At 49.3% G+C, this 17,648-nt stretch overlaps 1 protein-coding gene across 9 annotated transcripts in view; it reads right to left on the bottom strand.

Moving 5' to 3' along the window:
* Window positions 1–17,648, bottom strand: part of RPH3A (rabphilin 3A) — a 265,035-nt gene that overhangs the window by 45,056 nt on the left and 202,331 nt on the right. For all 9 annotated transcript variants that reach the window (XM_029921863.1, XM_029921862.1, XM_029921858.1 and 6 more), the window contains 2 exons: window positions 14,870–14,881; window positions 6,042–6,188 (listed from right to left, as the gene is read on the bottom strand). In XM_029921863.1, coding sequence (XP_029777723.1) covers window positions 6,042–6,188; window positions 14,870–14,881 — 159 coding nt within the window. The remainder of the gene's footprint in view (window positions 1–6,041; window positions 6,189–14,869; window positions 14,882–17,648) is intronic.

Raw genomic sequence — 17,648 nt, forward strand, 5'->3', positions numbered from 1 at the left:
ATTAGGAACCATTGATCCATAAATAAAATTAAAAAGAAAGAAAGAAAGAAAGAAAGAAAGAAAGAAAGAAAGAAAGAAAGAAAGAAAGAAAGAAGGAAAGAAAGAAACCATTGATCCAATATCTGGGGAAACTGAGATACTACTCAGTGGTTCTTTTTAAAATTTTTTAATGTTTTTTAATTTATTTTTGAGAGACAGAGAGAAGCAGTGTGAGCAGGGGAGGGTCAGAGAGAGAGGGAGATGCAGAATCAGAAACAAGCTCCAGGCTCTGAGCTGTCAGCACAGAGCCCGACGCGGGGCTTGAACCCATGAACCACAAGATCGTGACCTGAGTTGAAGCCAATGCTTAACCGACTGAGCCACCCAGGCACCCCCAGTGGTTCTTAATATAGGAGAGTTCAGAGTTCTTCCCCCCAATCTGATGAAACCTATCAATATTCCTTCTCCAAAAATACAAACAGACATATGCAGAAATGCCTCCAAACCTCTGAATCCTATCCATAGAACACTTAGTACTCCAGGTCAAAAAAAAAAAAAAAAAAAAAAAAAGGAAAGAAAAAGAAGGTGGTTGGCAGCCGTCTTCCTTTCAAAAGAGGAGAGTATGACCGGGCTTACTGTCAGCGTGTCGGCATTGTCAAATCACAGGAAAGATGTCCACCTAATTCAATATAGCAAGTTACAGGGATTATTACTCATTTCTTCCTCTGTCCACATTTTGGGAAAGTTCTGTGCCAAAAATATAAGGAATGATGGAACTGAGATGGGGAGGTGACAGAACCCAACAGAGCCTGTCAACGACAGGTCTTCCTGTGTCTCTCTACCTTCCTCTTCCATCACGGCGTCTGGACACCAAGGTTAATGACAAATCCTAATTACTTTTGTGCGCCCATCTGTTTAGGGAAATTGACCTCCGATGGAAGCCATCCGGCTGTCTGTCTCTTGGCTGGCAGGATATGGGAGCCAGTGCCTTTGAGAGGCTCTGGACAGAAAGAAATGTAATAAGGATGTGCAGGGACCTATCTAGGCACAGGGCAAAAACAAAATAAAAACCACAAACAGATTTTCCCAGGCAAATGTTTAACTCCAGAGTTCATGCATTCAACAGTTTGGTGGACACCCTATGGGTGTCTGTCTGACTCACAAAGGTTCTTTTCACACTCAGCAGCCACATCCATAGCCTGGCAACCCCTGGCCACAGCTGCTTGGATGAGAGGTGAATGCTCAGGGTGAGCGGGGCCAGTCCTTCCCTGGGAATCTGGAATTAGGACTAAGAAGAGCTGTAAAAACCCAGGAGGTATAGCACTGGTATATTTTCTAATATATCAGACAAGAAGCAAAACTTCCATGAGGCCAGGCTGTGTTCCAGCCCTTGGATCCTTTGAGATCGCTCTAAATCCTTATGTTAAACTCCCGTTTGTGCAGAAGGTGCTGGAGTCTCTGAAGATGTCTGCCATCAATGCCTTCCTTCCCTGGTGGCCCAAGTCATTCCTCCAAAAGAAGGGACCTGTTTCCCCTCTTCGGTAGAATGCAGAGGGGTGATGCCCTACCAGCTCCAGACCTAGCTGCTAAAAATCCTGGTGAACTTCCATCTTTGTTCTCTTGGGATCTGGCTGCCACCTAAAACAGCATGGGCCAGGCTACGGAAAATGGAGAGATCCCACAGAGAGAGCGGACCGCAAAGAGAACACTGGAGCACAGACTTGGGATTGGAGCTCGCAGGGCGCCCCAGCCACTGGCTGAATGCAGCTGAGGGAGTGACCCCAGCCTGTGCCCCATGGAGCCAAAAACCCACCCTGCAGAGCCCTGCCCGAATTCTCAACCCACAGGGTCCTGAAAAACAATACTTGTGGTTTCTTTCAGTCACTAAATGTTGAATGGCTGTTACGGAGTGATAGTAGGTCACTCAAGCCGTCTCCCTGGAATTAATTTCCTGTCCCACAAACAGTAGTCAGGGCCTGTAAAATAAACTCTGACATCCCCCTTAGCGCCTCAGTAAGGAATGTGGGGGCAGTATGAGGCTGTTTAATGAGTTTCCTTTCTAACCATCATCTCTCCCTCCTGGGGACGCTGAAGGAAGCAGGGCTGGGTGATGGGCTGGGTGGCGAGCCAAGCTTTAGACACACACACCCCTGCCCCAGCTCCGGGGCAGAAGCAGAAGGGAAGATGCTCTTGTCTGCTGCTTGTCTGGGACTCCCCTGGGTGGCCAGCTCTGGCCAAACTGGCCCAGTGCTTCCTGGGAGGCCTGACGGCCATCCTTCTCTGGATCTCAGAGCCGTGGGAGTGCACAGACCAATACGGGCAGCTTTGGAAACACAAATAGGTGAAGAAGAACTCGAAGGGAACCACTGGGCCAGCATAGAATGGGTTCCGGCTTCTAGCCCCACAATGTCCCCCTCGAATCTGGGCTTTACAAATCTCCATGTTCTTCAGAGTCTAAGAATTTGGGGCCAGGCCTTCAGGAAAGATACCCAAGGCAGTGAAGTGTTAAAAGCAGAATTCTGAAAGTCAGCCAGAGAGGGATGTGTATCTTGGCTCCATGTGACCTTGGGTAACTGACCTTGGGCAAATCACTTCTTGAAACCTGTTTCCTTGCCTGCAAAAGGGGGTTAATAATAGCGCCCACTTGACAGGGTTGAGAGAAGCAGTTAAGGAGTTAATCTACAGGAAGTTTTAGATTCAGTACTTGGCACAAAGTAAGTGCTCAATAAATGGTACCCTGTGTGAGGACGGAGTATTATGTCTATTAATGATGATTTCATACCGCTTCCTAGAAGACTCCACCTCATAGAGCCGGTGTGAACCCAGAAGGGTTCTCACATACATCTGCAATTTTAACAGTTAGAAGGAGCTCATTTGCTCTGAGAGGGGCAGCCAACAGCATCCTGTCCTCCATCAGACACGCCCAAACACTGCAGAGTCCGAGCAGGAAGGATCCTGAGAATCAGACTGACCTGCCCCAAAGGCTCATGAACAGAGAACGTCAGGTTCTGAAATGGGACCCCCGATGGCACCTCGGTTTCAGACTTGCTTCGTTTCATGTCTGATGAATCCTCTTGCTTTCATCTGACTCTGCTCTGATCCTCATCCCGGGGAAGCATGGACAGAACAGGAAGGAGGGCAGGTTTGAGATCGTAAGATACAAATAGCATCGGGTTTGCCTCTAGCAATGCCACCAGCAGGCACTGGCTGCTCGATCAGGGCAGGGAATCAGCCACAGCCAGAGTCCTGGGGGACTGTCCGCCCCCACTCTGGCAGAAAGCACATCTCAGCAAAGGGACGCTCTGTCATCCAGGGCTGGGCCCCCGGCCTCCCTGGAAGCCTCTCAAGTCTCCTTTAGAGGAAGCCGGGACTGCTGGAATTCCAGGCCTTGTCAAACAGGCGTCTCTGGGCATAATTCTAGAACAGAGGCTCTGGCCACATCGACAACCGAGCTTCCTAAGCAAATTTATCCTCCAATAAATGTGTGTTCTGTGCCAGGCACAACAATAACCCTGTGCATCCTAATTAAACACTCACTAAGAATTATGTGCTGATGTTGTCCCCATTTTACAGATGAGGAAACCAAGGCACAGAGGCTAAAGTGATGTGTACCTAAGGTCGCACAGAGGGTAAGTGGTAGAGCTGGAATTTGAACCCAGGTATCTCTGAGTCTGGGTCTCCAGCTGTTAGCCACCGTGCTGTTCCATCATGTCATCAAGTTAGTCGAGGCAAAATGACAGGACATGGAAGGAGAGGCAGGGAACAACCTATCCCACTCTAGAATGTTCTAGAATGTTCATGCTGAAATCTGCTCAGCCCACAGAGATCTCCTTAACTTTACCCTCAGAGGCAGCCCACCTGGTACGTTTGAACATGGCTGGCACCCCTGGCCACATCTGATTGGACGAGAGCCCCTGACATAAGCCAGCCAATCAGAGTGCTTCCCTGGGAATTTGGGCCTTCAGGTACAAGATTCTAAATTCCCCATCATCTTAGCCACAGGGGACGTTTATGAAATTTGGGACAAAATGGTCTGCCATGTTCACTCACTTACGCAATAAATATTTTACTGCACACCTACTATGTACTAGGCTCTGAGAATTCACTGGTGAATAAAACAAAATCTCTACCCATGGGAATCTTATAATCTAACAGGGGAGACATGTACAATAGTCAAAATAAATATATAAAATATAAAACATGTTGCCTGGTGGTAGGTGCTATGCCGGAAAATGGCCGGGAGGAGTTTTGGTTGTAAGTGTTTACTCCTAACACCCACATTCCTCACTTCCAAAAGGCTGAGGCCCATTGTTGGGTGAAGTGGACACACACACCCACACCCACACCCACACCCACACCCACACACACACACTCACAGACCTCCTGCCTGGACAGCTCCCCACTCTTGATAGATGTTTTAAAAGTCAAAATTAAGGGGCGTCTGGATGGCTCAGTTGGTTAAGCATCTGACTCCTGGTTTGGGCTCAGGTCATGATCTCACGGTTCCATGAGTTCAAGCCCTGTATCGGGCTCTGCGCTGACCGTGCAGAGCCTGCTTGGGATTTTCTTTCTCCCTCTATCTCTGCCCCTCCCACACACCTTCTCTCTGTCTCTCAAAATAAATAAACTTAAAAATAACAAAATAACAAAAGACAAAATTAAGAATTCAATCTTATAAGCAGGCCCCTCGAGATCTCTCCCTTCAGCAGCCTCCGGGGTAGGCAGATGGAGGGCAGAGCGTGGAGCTGACACAGGAAGTTGGTGGCAGGTGTCTGTCATCTGTTAGCAGTGCTCCCCATCCACCCTGAGTAAAATCATCTGCTGAGGCTCAGACCGAAGGTACCCACTTCCACTCTCCATCCAAGAACCGCTTTAACCCTTAGCTGAGTGTGTGGGAGGGGACATAAATGGGCACCTTGGTGCCTAAGTCAGTTGTAAGCAATTGGCAAAGGCCGCCCCTGGCAGAAGGTGGACTGGGGAGGGGGCTGGGGAGCAGAGGTCCATTTGAGATCCTGGTCTTGGAGGACCCTCCAGTGGCCTGGCATCCTGACAGCCAGTTTCCCACGTGTGCCAAGAGCCCCCATCCACACACACTGTCCTTGGTCCCCACTCGCCTCTTACCTCCCGGCCCCTTGGTAACCCTCATTTCCCCACTCCTTCCTTTGCAAGACCACTTGCACACTGCTCCCCTGCTCCCTACCACTGGCTGTGCTCATTGATTTTGTCCCTCTCTGACGCACCTGTCACACAGCCTCCTTCCATCCCTTGCTTCCGTCCCGTATGCATTTTAAAACTATCTGCTTTCCGAACTCTACCTTTCCCTTCTTCTTACCATTTATGAAACACCGAGGGTCCCCAGGGTCTGCATCAGGGAGTGTACATGCATCATCTCATCTACTGCTTGCAACAGTCTGTGGGATAAGACCTGACGTGCCCCGCACTCAGCCAGTGAGCGAACTGAGCCTCAGAGAGGTGAAGCGTCATGCCGGGGACCCACAGCGGGCAACAGGGAGCTGGGACGATTCCTGGGACAAACCCCTGGGGTTCTTCGAGTCCAGACCCATCAGGTTAGCCTCTGCTGCCTCCCTCTCATGCTCTCTCCCTCTCTCAAGATCCAGCTCTGCAATTCTCTTACATAAATTCATTTCCAAGGCGCTATTTGACATACTGCCCTAGACAGACACTCTCTTCCTTAGCTCTCTCGGCTGTACATTCTGGTCTATGGTGCCTCCGGACCATATTTCTAGGTAGCAGAAATTGGTCAAGATACCCTGTGCTCACAACCACTGGCCCCCAGGCTCCAGCAACAGTCTCCTGCCACTGTCTCAGAGCTCCCCCTCCGTAAGGCACCCCTAGCCTCAAAGTCCCCTTGCCAGCGAGCCCCCAGCTCATTCTCTCTCCTCCTCCCTGAGCTCCCCCACCTCCCGCCACAAGGATACCAGTTCTGCAGCGCCAGTGGTCTGGCACATGGATGGCAAACCCTGGGGAAGTCCCCCCACCCCAGCGCAGCCCTGGGCAGCCCTCTGGGGCTCTCTACACAGGTGGGAAGGGTCAGGCCTCACCCGATCCGCTCCTGCTCCATCTCTTCCATTTTCTCAGCTCGCGCGATCACTCTGTTGATGATTTCCTTCTCCTCATCTGTCAGCTCTTCCTGCTTCCTCTGTCTGTCAGGCTGACTGCTGGGGTGGACGGGCCAGCCTGCCTGGAGCCTGAAAGGTAACATGGGAAGGCATGAGGCTGCGGAGAGCCTCAGCGGGAAGCAGACTGTGGTTAGGCTCTGGTTCCTGGTGTCCTCAGTTCAAATCCCTGCTAGGAGACGAGACTCAGTTTGCTCATCTGTACAATGGGACACATTCTTCCCTCATAGGGTTCTGATGGGTTTATGTCTACTGAGTGCTTAGTGCATGGTAGGCCTTTGGTGAGCAGCATTTGTAGGGAGCTCATGAGAACCCAGAGAGTAAGGGGGATCTCGGGAGAAAAATCCAGAACCGTAGACTCCACAGCCAGAGAGGAAACAGTTCTGGGAGGAGGGTGGGAAGCTCGGGTCCCAGGCTGACCCAGCTCCCACGTACCCCGGTGTTGCATTCAGGCAGCAGATTGTTTCCTATATAAATCAGAATGAATTGTCAATGGGGTTTACACAAAGCTCATAATTTCACAAAAACACCCAGATTCCCAGCCTCAAAAGCTCCCTGAACATTTTGTATTCCATCTTGTGCTTTTCTTTTCTTTTCTTTTCTTTTCTTTTCTTTTCTTCTCTTCTCTTCTCTTCTCTTCTGTTCTGTTCTCTTCTCTTCTCTTCTCTTTTCTTTTCTTTTCTTTTCTTTAAGTCAGCAGGCCACAGCACCTCCCGGATACCCACCTGATCCCAACGCATCCTCACACGGTCCCTACAAGGCTGGGGCCATCACTGCTTGCTTGCTGGGGAGGGGACCCCAATATGGGGCAGTGAGACTACATGCCCAAAGTGGCAGGGATGGAATTCAGACCTGGGGCGGGCTACACACTTCATCTCCACAATACGGAAGGGACGGAAGGCCTACCCCATAGCCCTGTGGATGGTGCAGAGGGTCAAAGGCGGCCGGGCAGAGAGCTAGCGTTGTTAGCATCATCTCTGCTAATAAGATGGTCCACGCCCCATGGCGCTGAGGCGCACCCCCTGAGTGGAATGCCAGGTTAAATACCGCTAGAAATCCTTGTCCCCGTTAGGGGAAAAGAAATCAGTAGGGCAGGAATCCTCCGGACCTGGCACACCATTAGCTGTCTGCCTCTATTATTTCCACTTCTCTAATCACATCAGCAGGCATGAAATTGCCTTTTGACTCAAAGTTGGAAATGAAAAGCCCCATCTTCCTCCCTCCCCCGGCTTCTCTTCCATTCTCCCACCGTTAGCTCATTTGTTCTGAAGAGCGGAGAAGGAAGATTCTGGAAGCGAAGAGAAGCAGGTGTCTTGGGCAAGCCTGACCTGAGAAAGGGAAGGAAGGGGTGTGGCCTGGGGAAGCGCTGAGGGGAATATCCCTGGTCATGCAGCGGGGACCTCTGGGTCTGAACAACTGACACACACTCGGCCCCCTACGCAAATCCCTCCCAGGGCTTTGCACTGGTTTAGAATAACACCCACGACTACGTACAGGCAGTGAGTGAAACCATCAGGAATATGATAAATGCCACTGAACTGCACACTTTAAAATGATTCACACTATATTATTGTGTGAATGTTACCTAAATAAAATAAGACCTGCTCTTTTAGCCCATCTGCAAAATCCTACCTGGTCTGTCCTTAACCTGCCTCTCCATCCTTGTGGCCTCTTGCTCTCCCTTATCTCTATAGTCAGCTGCACTGGCTCCCCTGTTCAGTCCCGAACACTGAAACTTTGTTTTTGCCTCAGGGCCTTTGCACTTGCTGTGTCCCCTGCCAGGAACACTCATTATTCAGGCCTCAGTTCAAATACCAGCTGCTCGGGGAGCCCTTCCTTGATCTCCCATTGCCCAGATTTATTTTCTTCATGGCACCCATCATTAATTCAAATTATCTTTCTAAAAAATTTTGTTACCTGTTTGTTGCATCTCTCCCCCCACCAGAATGTTGGTCCCAGGAGGGCAGGGGGCTTATCTGGGTCCGGGTCACTACTGTGTCAGTCATACTTAGAATAGTGCTTGAGAGTGAGCCCAGAAGGTTTTTGAATTAAGACACAGTCCCTTCTCTCTCTTTCCCCCTTCCCCTCCCTATGGTCCTCTGTTAGGGGAAAGAGAGCTGGGGAGAGTGAGGGACACAAATCATGAGAGGCTACTGAATACTGAAAATGAACCGTGGACTGAAGGGGAAGTGGGAGGGAGGGAACGGGGTGATGGTCATGGTGGGGGCACCTGTGGGGAGAAGCACTGGGTGTTATATGGAAACCAATTTGACAATAAACTATTAAAAATAATAAAAATAAAAGATCTCTAAATCACCATTTTGTTAGAAAAAAAAAAAAAAAAAGACACAGTCCCTTGTGGCCCAAAGGGATGTTACCCGTCTAATCCGAAGTGTGATCTAAGCTGTGGAAATTGGTTAGCCTACAGGACCAAGGACAGCTCCCTGGGGCAGTAACAGCCATGTTAAGACCCTGACAAAGATCTGCTCCTATACACGCGAAGCTTACATTTGGGACCGTTTGTTCGCACAGGCGCCTTCCCAGACCCCACAAGGGGCATTTGCAATGGTCCTGTGAGCTGAAAAGTTTGTGAAAGCAAGGTGTTTTGTCATTTTTATCTTAAAGACGGCCCTCTAAAGGATGTACGCCTCAGGTCCCACAGCAGCACTAGGACCCCTGCGGAGGCTGCAAAGGTAAGCTGACGTCCATGAGGGGACAGCAGAGAAAGGGACCTGGCCTGGCGGACGGAGTCAGTGGCCTCTGCAAAGGCTTGGAGTTGAGAGAGCAGGCAGAGTGCCCGGGGAGGTGAAGATCAGACCCACGAGGTAGCTAGCCTGCAAGGCGGTCCCCCAGCACCCCTGCCCCCTGGTATTCACACTGACTCCCAGCCGGTCTCCTAAGACCAATGGAATACAGCAGGAGTGGCAGTGCGTGACTTCCAAAGCTGGGTCGTAAAAGACGTTGCAGCTTCTGCCTTGTTGTCTTGGATCATTTGCCCTGGCGGAAGCCAGATGCAGTGTCACAAGGATGTGCTAACATCCCTGTGGAGAAGCCCCACGTGCAGGAAAACGGAGGCCCCCGGCCACAGCCATTGCCAGCTTGACTGCTCCGCGGTCCTCCAGCCCCCAGCCAGCCATGGGAGGACCCCAGCTGTGCGAGTAACCCTGTGCCGAAGCACCTGGCCACCCAGCCAGGAAACTGGGAGATGTGATCAGTGGTTTCTGCTCTCAGCCACTGAGGTTGACATGACCTGTCCTACAGTTTCCTGGAAGAACTCGGCTGGAGGGTAGAGAAAGAGCGGACAAAGCCCCAGCTACAGCGTGTGCGTACACTTCCTACATTTTCTATTGCTGCCTCGTGAGTTATCACCAACGTAGGGGCTGAAAACAGCACACATTTGTGATCTCACAGTTTCCAGGTCCATCCAGGCACGGCCAAGCTGGCTCCTCTGCTTGGCATCTCATGAGGCTGCAGTCAGGTGTTGGCTGCGCTGTGTTCTCATCTGGAGGCTCAACCGGGGGAAGAAATCAGCTTCCAGGCAAATGAGAGTGGCTGGCGGAATTCATTTCCTTGCCGCTGTGTACCGGAGGGCCTGGCTTTTTGTTATCTGTTGCAGGAGGCCACCCCCGGGGCCCTGGGGGCAATCTGCAATTCCTAACCAAGTGGGCTTCTCCTACTCCATCCTGGGGGCTGCCTGCTTCATCAAGTACAAGCAGGGGATTCTGGCTCCTGTCAACTGAGACAGAGTCTTATAAAACATAATGTAATCACAAGAGTGATGTTCCGTCCCTTTGCTGTATTCTGCAGGTGAGAGACAGGGCCCAGGTCTCACCCTGGGGTGGGGGGATTTCACAAAGGCATGAACACCAGGATGTGGGGACCATTGTCTGCCTGCCCTGGCCTCCCTAGCAGGGGTCTTTCCAGCCTTGCTTGAGTCCTTCCCACAATGGACACCTCACTCTCGCACAAGGAGCCTGTGACGCTGTGTGAGAAAGGTCTTCCTTCCAGTGTGCTAATATCCCTTAGCCTGATGTTTCTTCAATTATTCTCCAAGGATACACCAGACTCCAGTATCATGCAGACCACCCGTCCGTCCCCAAGAGCCTTAGTCACAACTCAGCACCCCCGCTCCCCCGCCCACGTCCCTCTGGCTTTCCCTGGAAATGGATGTCCCCACTGCCCTATTCTCCACCCTTTGTCTTCACTTCCTTCCTTCCACTCTTCGGATCTGTCTCCATTTATTTCCTGCCTTTACAAAGCAACTCAGTGACTAAAAACAGAGCACAGGTGAGATGCTGGGCCATGTTCCCAGTGGAGACCCCTTCAAGGATATGTTCCTGGAGCTCACAGTCTGGTCGTGGGCAGGGTCAGCCACGGGCCAGACACGAAACTAATGCCTCTCACCCCAACATACCTCACTGGGGCCCGTGTGCTCAGGACAGGGGTGCTGCTGGATATGGGGGGTTCTAGAACCCTGAGATCGTTGCCTCCACCTACAGACAAGTAGAAAGTACGCCGGAGGCTGCCAGCATCTCTCCAACCCCCTCCTCCGTTCTCGGCTCCGAAACATGCAGCTGACAAATAGCTCATCCAGTGTTTGAAAATGTCACCGACTGGTCTCAGTGGGGACTCGCAAGCCTCCTGTGGATTTTTGTGTTTTAATTCCAAAAGCAAACAGAGAGAAGCGAGCTGGTGTTTCAAAGCAGAGCTCTTGCTCTCAAGGGAGAGACGGGGCCTGTCTGGGCCTCCCCATGATACGCTGGTCAGCATGGGGCCCTCGAGACTGCCCCAGGGACAGGACAGTGGCTCCTCTGCCTAGGCCGTCTGAGCACAGGATCCCAGCTCTGCATCCTTAAGACCAGAGTCCAGTGTTGGGAACGTATCAAAGACCAAAGTACTGTTTCCTTGAAGGAGTTACTCAGAGCATTGCATCCAAGCCAGAAAACGCCCAGAGGGCCCACTGCCTGCCACCGTGAGCCCTGCTTGACCCAGTGGAGTTCAAGTTTATGATCCTGGGTCTGCCGCATGTAAGCAGTGTGTATACTGGGTCTCTGCTCTGCTCTGAGTTATCAGTTTCTGGATCTGTTAAATGGGAATGATTTCTTTTCTGTTTCCTGCTGGGACCCTCAGAGGCTACTCTTGCCCCTCCAAGGCTACATGAGCAGAGACCCCTGGCTTGCCGGCTGAGACAGGATTGCCTGTCCTGTCTCCACTCTTGTTCACATACTTAAGACAAACACTGAAACATGCCTGCCTCCTATTTCCCCCGCACCAAACCGTGCTCAGCAGTTCCCTGGAGGGATCTCAAGGGCTTCGGGGGAGTGGGGGATAGAAGGACAGGATAGGTAGGCAACCGGGCTCCCCTGTCCTCACTCAGCTGGGTTCTTTGCAGCGGAGGGACACCAGTAAAGAAAACAAAGAGAAAACAATGGAAAGAATGTCGTATTTGATAAAAGCATGAAATATGGTCTATTGCATTGATGACCTCCAATCTTTACCCTTCCAAGTACCCATGCTCTTTGCCATGTGAGTTTGAAATCGCTCTCACTGAAGAGTCTGCCTATGTCTCTACCCATGAATCCTTCCCAGACTTCTGACTCGCCCTGGCCGATAAAATGCAGGGGACTGAGGTTGCGCCGCTCTTGCGAAAGTCTTCCTCTCTCAGCCACGGCCATCCTAGATCAGCCAGCCCCTCGCACACATAAGCAAGCCCAGGCAAGCCCAGATCCCGGCCAAGAAATGACGGTTGTTGCATGCCACTGAGTTTTAAGATGTTTCATCATGCAGCAAAAGCTAACTGATACAGGATCCACTGTGGCGAGCACGCAGGTAGGTGAAGCCTGTTAGCGCGTCTGCATTTATTTTACAGTTTGGCATTATTGGAAATGACCAGGGGCATCAACTTCCCTAGAAGATGGTGAAGGCTCACAGCCTCTCAAGGTCATTATCCAGCCCTCCCGTTATCTGCCTTACATACCTAGCTTCGGAATTAAATGTATTCAAAGAGTTTCCCTGTGGACGAAAAGTTTAAGGATCACCGCAGTTGGCCTGCAGTTTGTCCAGATGACTGGCGCTCAGGAGAGGGGAGGGGATTGCTGGGAACACGCGTGAGTCGGAGACTCAAGGACGTAGCGTCCTGGCCATGCTTCGGCTGCTACCGGAGCCTACCTGCTGGGGGGTGCTGGAGAGGGACACAAGGAGCCCTCCCGCCACAGGTGACATCAGGGCCCCCAGAGGAGATCCGTCCTGACTCCGGGCGGAAGCCCCACCCGGATGTCACTCTCTAAAATACTCAAAAGCCAGACCCCCACCTCCCTTTGGCCTCCCACCTTGATTCCTCATTTCATGCACACAATAGTCACACAACAAATACCCACCAGATGTCTCTATTAATAAGTGATAATTCCCAAAAGGAGTAGGATGAGGCAAGCGCTGTCGGGGCACGAAGGCTCCCAAGCATTAAATAACAGCGGTGTGCAGAAAATTAATCCTTTCTCTTTCCTTTCTTTCTTCTTCTCCACCCCGCTTCCCCCAGAATGCCAACACAGGCAACGGAGTCGGCAGGAAGTCTCTTTTACAGCTCAGTGAATGAGGTTTTAATGAATCCTGGAGGAAAGGATGAGGAAGGAGGGGCAGCTACACCACCAAAGGTTTTACACAGGCCCTGCTGGTCTAAAGGCGCTTCCGGATGGAACTCAGCCCTACCAGACGGAAGGGGGCACAGAAAGGGTGCTCGGGTCCCTCTGACCCCCTTTAGGTTGTTGAGGGAATCCCAGGCTCCTGCTAATCTTTTAAGTCAGACTGAGTTCTACTCAGTTCTTCTAAATTTCCAGGCTGCCTCTCGTATCTGGGCTTCGCACATGCTGTTCCTCTCCCCGGAATGCCTCCGTCTCCCCTCCATCTTGCTCCTCCATCACCCGGTCTCAGTTTACACATCCCTTCTTCCAGGAACTCCCTCATCGGGACCGCCAAGTCTGGGTGACAGGCCTCTCCTTGTTTCCCCAAGGCCCACTGTGAGTCTGCCATGAGAGCTCCTTGCACACTTGTGTATTTGTTGCTGACTGGCTGTTTATTTGTTTGTAGACCCCACTGGATACATACTCATATTTTGGCTACCCCTGTAACCCTGTACTTAGCACACTGTTTGAGATGTAGTGGGTACTTGGAGAGGATGTGTTAATAAAGGAACAAAGGGAAGAGGGAGTGAGGGAGGAGGGAGAAGGGGAGGAGGGAAGGCGTGAAGGAAGGAAGGAAGGAAAGAGAATGCACATAAACCCCACCTTTCAATTTGCAGCTCTCAGGAGGACTTAGCACCCGGAGCCTTGGTTCCAAGAGCCAAGAGCCTTGGCTCCCTCTGGAGTTATGAACCTCTCTGGTGATGTTTGTATTTATGACCAGACAATGTCTCAGCATCTCTCTCTCAATGTCTGAATAATATGCCCATGATATTCATACAAAGCAGATTTTGTCTGGCCAGAGTCTTACCAGCCGACAAGAGATTATAGGACATTCAAATGGCCTTTAGTGATCAGCTTGTTCAAAGTCCCCATTTGACAGATAGGGAGGGAGGCTCAGGGGCAGAAGAGCAGGAAAGAATTTCCCCAGGCCATCTAGTTAAGTGTTTATTAGCGTGAAGAAAACTTTTAAGGATTCTGGGCCTGATGATATGGTCATTTAGGTCCAAAAAAGCTGAACAAATTGTGCAAGATACACACACGCACGCACGCACGGTATATATGTAATATGTTTATAGGTATAAACATAATGTATACAACACAAGGAATATGTATCATGTGTATATAACAATGTTAATGTTCGTGTATGCATACGTGAGCATGGATACATACCATGCATATATACACAATGTATATATATACACAAAGGTAAGGCAAGGTTGTAATTCACACATGCCTCTGATTTTGCTTGGTGCTTTACAGTTTATAAAGCTTTCCTGTGCCTCTCCTTTGATCCTACCAGCACAGGAAGAGGGAAGAAAGGCAGGGCTATCATTCCCATTTTACAAGGGAGGAGCCAGGATTCAAGGACGAGAACGGGCATCACTCAAGGCCACACTGAAATTGAGCACCAGACCAGGACCCAGACCTCGCGCTGTGCTGGTGGTTTTGCAACAATGTCCCCATCTTAAGAGCTAGCGATGGCCTTCCAGAGCTTCTCGATGTGCCTGCACGACGAAGCCTGGTCTGCTCTGCAGCCTGGCCCAGCGCTCAATCTGTCATGCATACTGAGGAAATGAATCCAATTTGAAACGCAGACGCCAGTCAAGCTAGGACCTCTGCGTCAAAGGCACTTCGCTGGGAAACCAGACTGACCTCCCATGAGGTGACAGAGACCGTAGGTGTGGCACGTAGCTTCCCAAAGGCTCTGCTCCGTCCCTCGTCACCTGGGGCTAACGACAGCAGCTACGTGAGTTACCACTGTCTTTATCTGAGAACATTGTTCCCAGGCAAAGGCTGGAGAAACAGGCCCAGAGCGGTCAATAAATTTGCTGGAATCCCAAAAATCCCTCACAGGAAGGACCATGAGAGCTCTCGGAACGATGCTTTCCGTCCCTTTACCAAGAGAGTTTTTTTTAATTTCGTAATTTTTTTTTCCTCAAGAAACTTGGATTTTTTTTTTAGATATGTAAAACTTGCTAGTTCCCTTTTTAACCAGCTCTCTTTGGGGGCCACCGAATTTGAACAGAAAGGAGAGAAACTGCAGTGTGTAGAAAAATAAAGCATCAAAATACTCACTGTTCTTTATCACTGACGGAAGGCAAAGAAAGGAGAGAGAGAACAAAAGAATAAAGTTAGGAAAGAAATCTCATAACCGACCAACACTGGATGCAACAACCACAGTTCATTTTTTAAAATAAAGTGTCTTTTAAAGTGTTTATTAATTTGCTTTGAGAGAGAAGGAGTGGGTGTGTGAGTGGGACAGTGGCAGAGAGAATCCTAAGCAGGCGCTGCACTAGCCTGATGCGGGGCTCGAACTCACAACCGTGAGATGAGAACCTGAGCTGTTATCAAGAGTCAGATGCTTAACTGACGGAACCATCCAGCCACCCCAACAACCACAGAGCTTAAACTACAGCGATCTACTTCTGTTTTGTTTTGTTTTCCCAGTTATTATTAATTATTATCTTATTTCAGCACATCCAAAAAAGGTTGCTGCAATGTAGGGTTGTAAAATTCTTAGTTTTGATTAAAATGACCAATCAGTTCAGCTTATTAACTGAGCCGACCACTTACGCAATTGAATAATGGATTTTTGGTGCTAAAGCGAAATCGCCTAATGATAGCATGGCCGACGTCATCCTGGGGGACAGGGAGCACAGTGGGGTCGGTCAGTGAGCCCTGAACCCTCCATGGGTCCTTCGTTTGCAAGGCCAATCCTTCCACTCTAGAAAGACCAGCATTCCCATTTATTAAGTGAACAATTGTAGGCATGTCATTGCCTCTCTTTGTGCCTCAGTTTCCACCCTCTGATCTCTGGTACTCTCTGCCTTGCAGACTTGAAAACTACAGAGAAATAGAACTTTCGGATCTGAGCATTTCTCCCCATGTGGAGAGAGCTGAGCCACTGCCCAACGCAAGCAAGAAGGAGACGTGTTCCCATCTTTCAGCCACAACCACAATCGCGTCTCAAACATTGTCATTAGATTCAAGGAGGCTGGGAGAGGGGGGCATTTGAAAATCACATTAATAGTGTCTCTGGCTAGCCAGCAGTTAATTAAGATTAGATTTCTTAATTTCCCAGACAGAGAGACCTTAGAAACTTCTGCATTAGCTGCAGAAAACTAAGTAGCAAGTATGATGTCTATAATTCACCCATTAGCATTTATTTGGAAAATAATTTTAATATCTGAAGGAGAGGTAGAAGCAATCAAGGCAGCCGGATGCATGCAGAATGCTAAGATGTTTCACCACAGCCCAGGAGCACTTTAAGAAAACTGTGTCCAGACTGTTGGAATAGTTTTAATTTAATTGTATGGCAAATTGTTTGGCTTCCTATGAACTGAAGGAAACTCTGATGGATGGTATTTTAATTAACTGACATTTCTTAAATAAAGTAAATATTTTGCCCCATCCACCCTTCAGGCAACTGTTTCTCCTACAGAGACACAATTTTTTGGCCGATGGAATGTTCCCTGCAAAGTAAATTTGGCTCCAGGAGAACGCAACGGGAGGGGCCTGGCAAAAAGAAGTTTCCTTTGGAGAAGTTCCATAGCGTCTTCAAAACTGTAAAATTCACAGAACTGGAGGTTTTGGACAGAAGTAAGCAGGCAGGAGCTTTTGTGTCAGAGAATACGGGTGGGCTAAATACTCAGAAAGACCCTTCGCCAAAGTACAATTCGGTCCTAGATAAATTAGAGCAGAACTTTTATTTTTTTAACGCGGTTCTAGGATTGCTAGAAAGTAAGGGAATTCTCTAACACCGCCTCCCCTTACAGAACAAAGAAACACAATAGACTCGGTCAAAAGAAAACCTTTTCCTCTTCAAAAGCTTCTGTTATGAAAAAGAAAAGGCCAGTCAGAGACCAAGAGAAAATAGCTGCAAAATGTGTATCCAAAAAAAAAAAAAGACTCTTATCTAAAGCATTTGAAGAAAAAAAACCAAACCTTGTAACATTTAATAAGAAGGTAAATACCTGGTTTTAAAGTGGACAGAAGATTTGAACAGACACTTCAACAAAGAGGATATGTGAATGGCAAGCATTTCATAAGGGGGCGTTCAGCGTCCTTAGTCAGGAGGGAAATGCAAGCGAAAACCCCAGAGAAATGCAGTCACACACACACTAGAGTGATTAACCTTGGGAAGAGTGGCCACGCCAAGGGCTCTGAGGAGGAGGCAGAGGGGCTAGGATTCTCACACACCTTCTGGAGGGAATGTGAAATGGTAGAGCCGACGTGGAAGACAGTCTGGCAGCTTTGTAAGAAGTTAGCACAGTCTCCTCCGAGGCGATGACCCAGCGAGAGGAAATCTTGTCTCTGCAAGGTTTTATTTGTACCAGCCCCAGACCGGAAACAGCCCAGAGGCCATCAGTAAGTAGATGAACAGATAAATTGTGGTAGAGCCACACAATGAAATAGAATTCAGTACGAAAAAAGGAACAAACTACTATCTGCAAAACAATATGGATGTTTTGGAACAGGAAGGATGGATCACGGAAAAGAAGAGAGACATCTCCCAAAAATGAGTTCACACGATATGATTCTGTTTGCATGAAATTCTAGAAACGTAAACTAATGTGCGGTTACAGAAAGATTAGCAACTTCCTAGAGGTGTGGGGGGTTGGAGATGGGGAGGAAGAGGCACAAGGAAATGCTGGAAACGCACGGATCTATTCATGATCTTGACTACTGTGGTACCTGCACGAGTAAAGACATACGTTCTTCCAATGATCAAACTGGGCTTCAAATGTGTACTGTTGAAGGTACATATTTATACTCTAGAAGGCAATTTTTTGAAAAAGAGAAAGAAAACCCAACAAACAGAATCCAGGACAGGGAGCCGTGAGCAGTAAGCCCA

The sequence above is a fragment of the Suricata suricatta genome, chromosome 14 (assembly GCF_006229205.1).
Source record: "Suricata suricatta isolate VVHF042 chromosome 14, meerkat_22Aug2017_6uvM2_HiC, whole genome shotgun sequence".
In the NCBI taxonomy this organism is placed as follows: Eukaryota; Metazoa; Chordata; class Mammalia; order Carnivora; family Herpestidae; genus Suricata; species Suricata suricatta.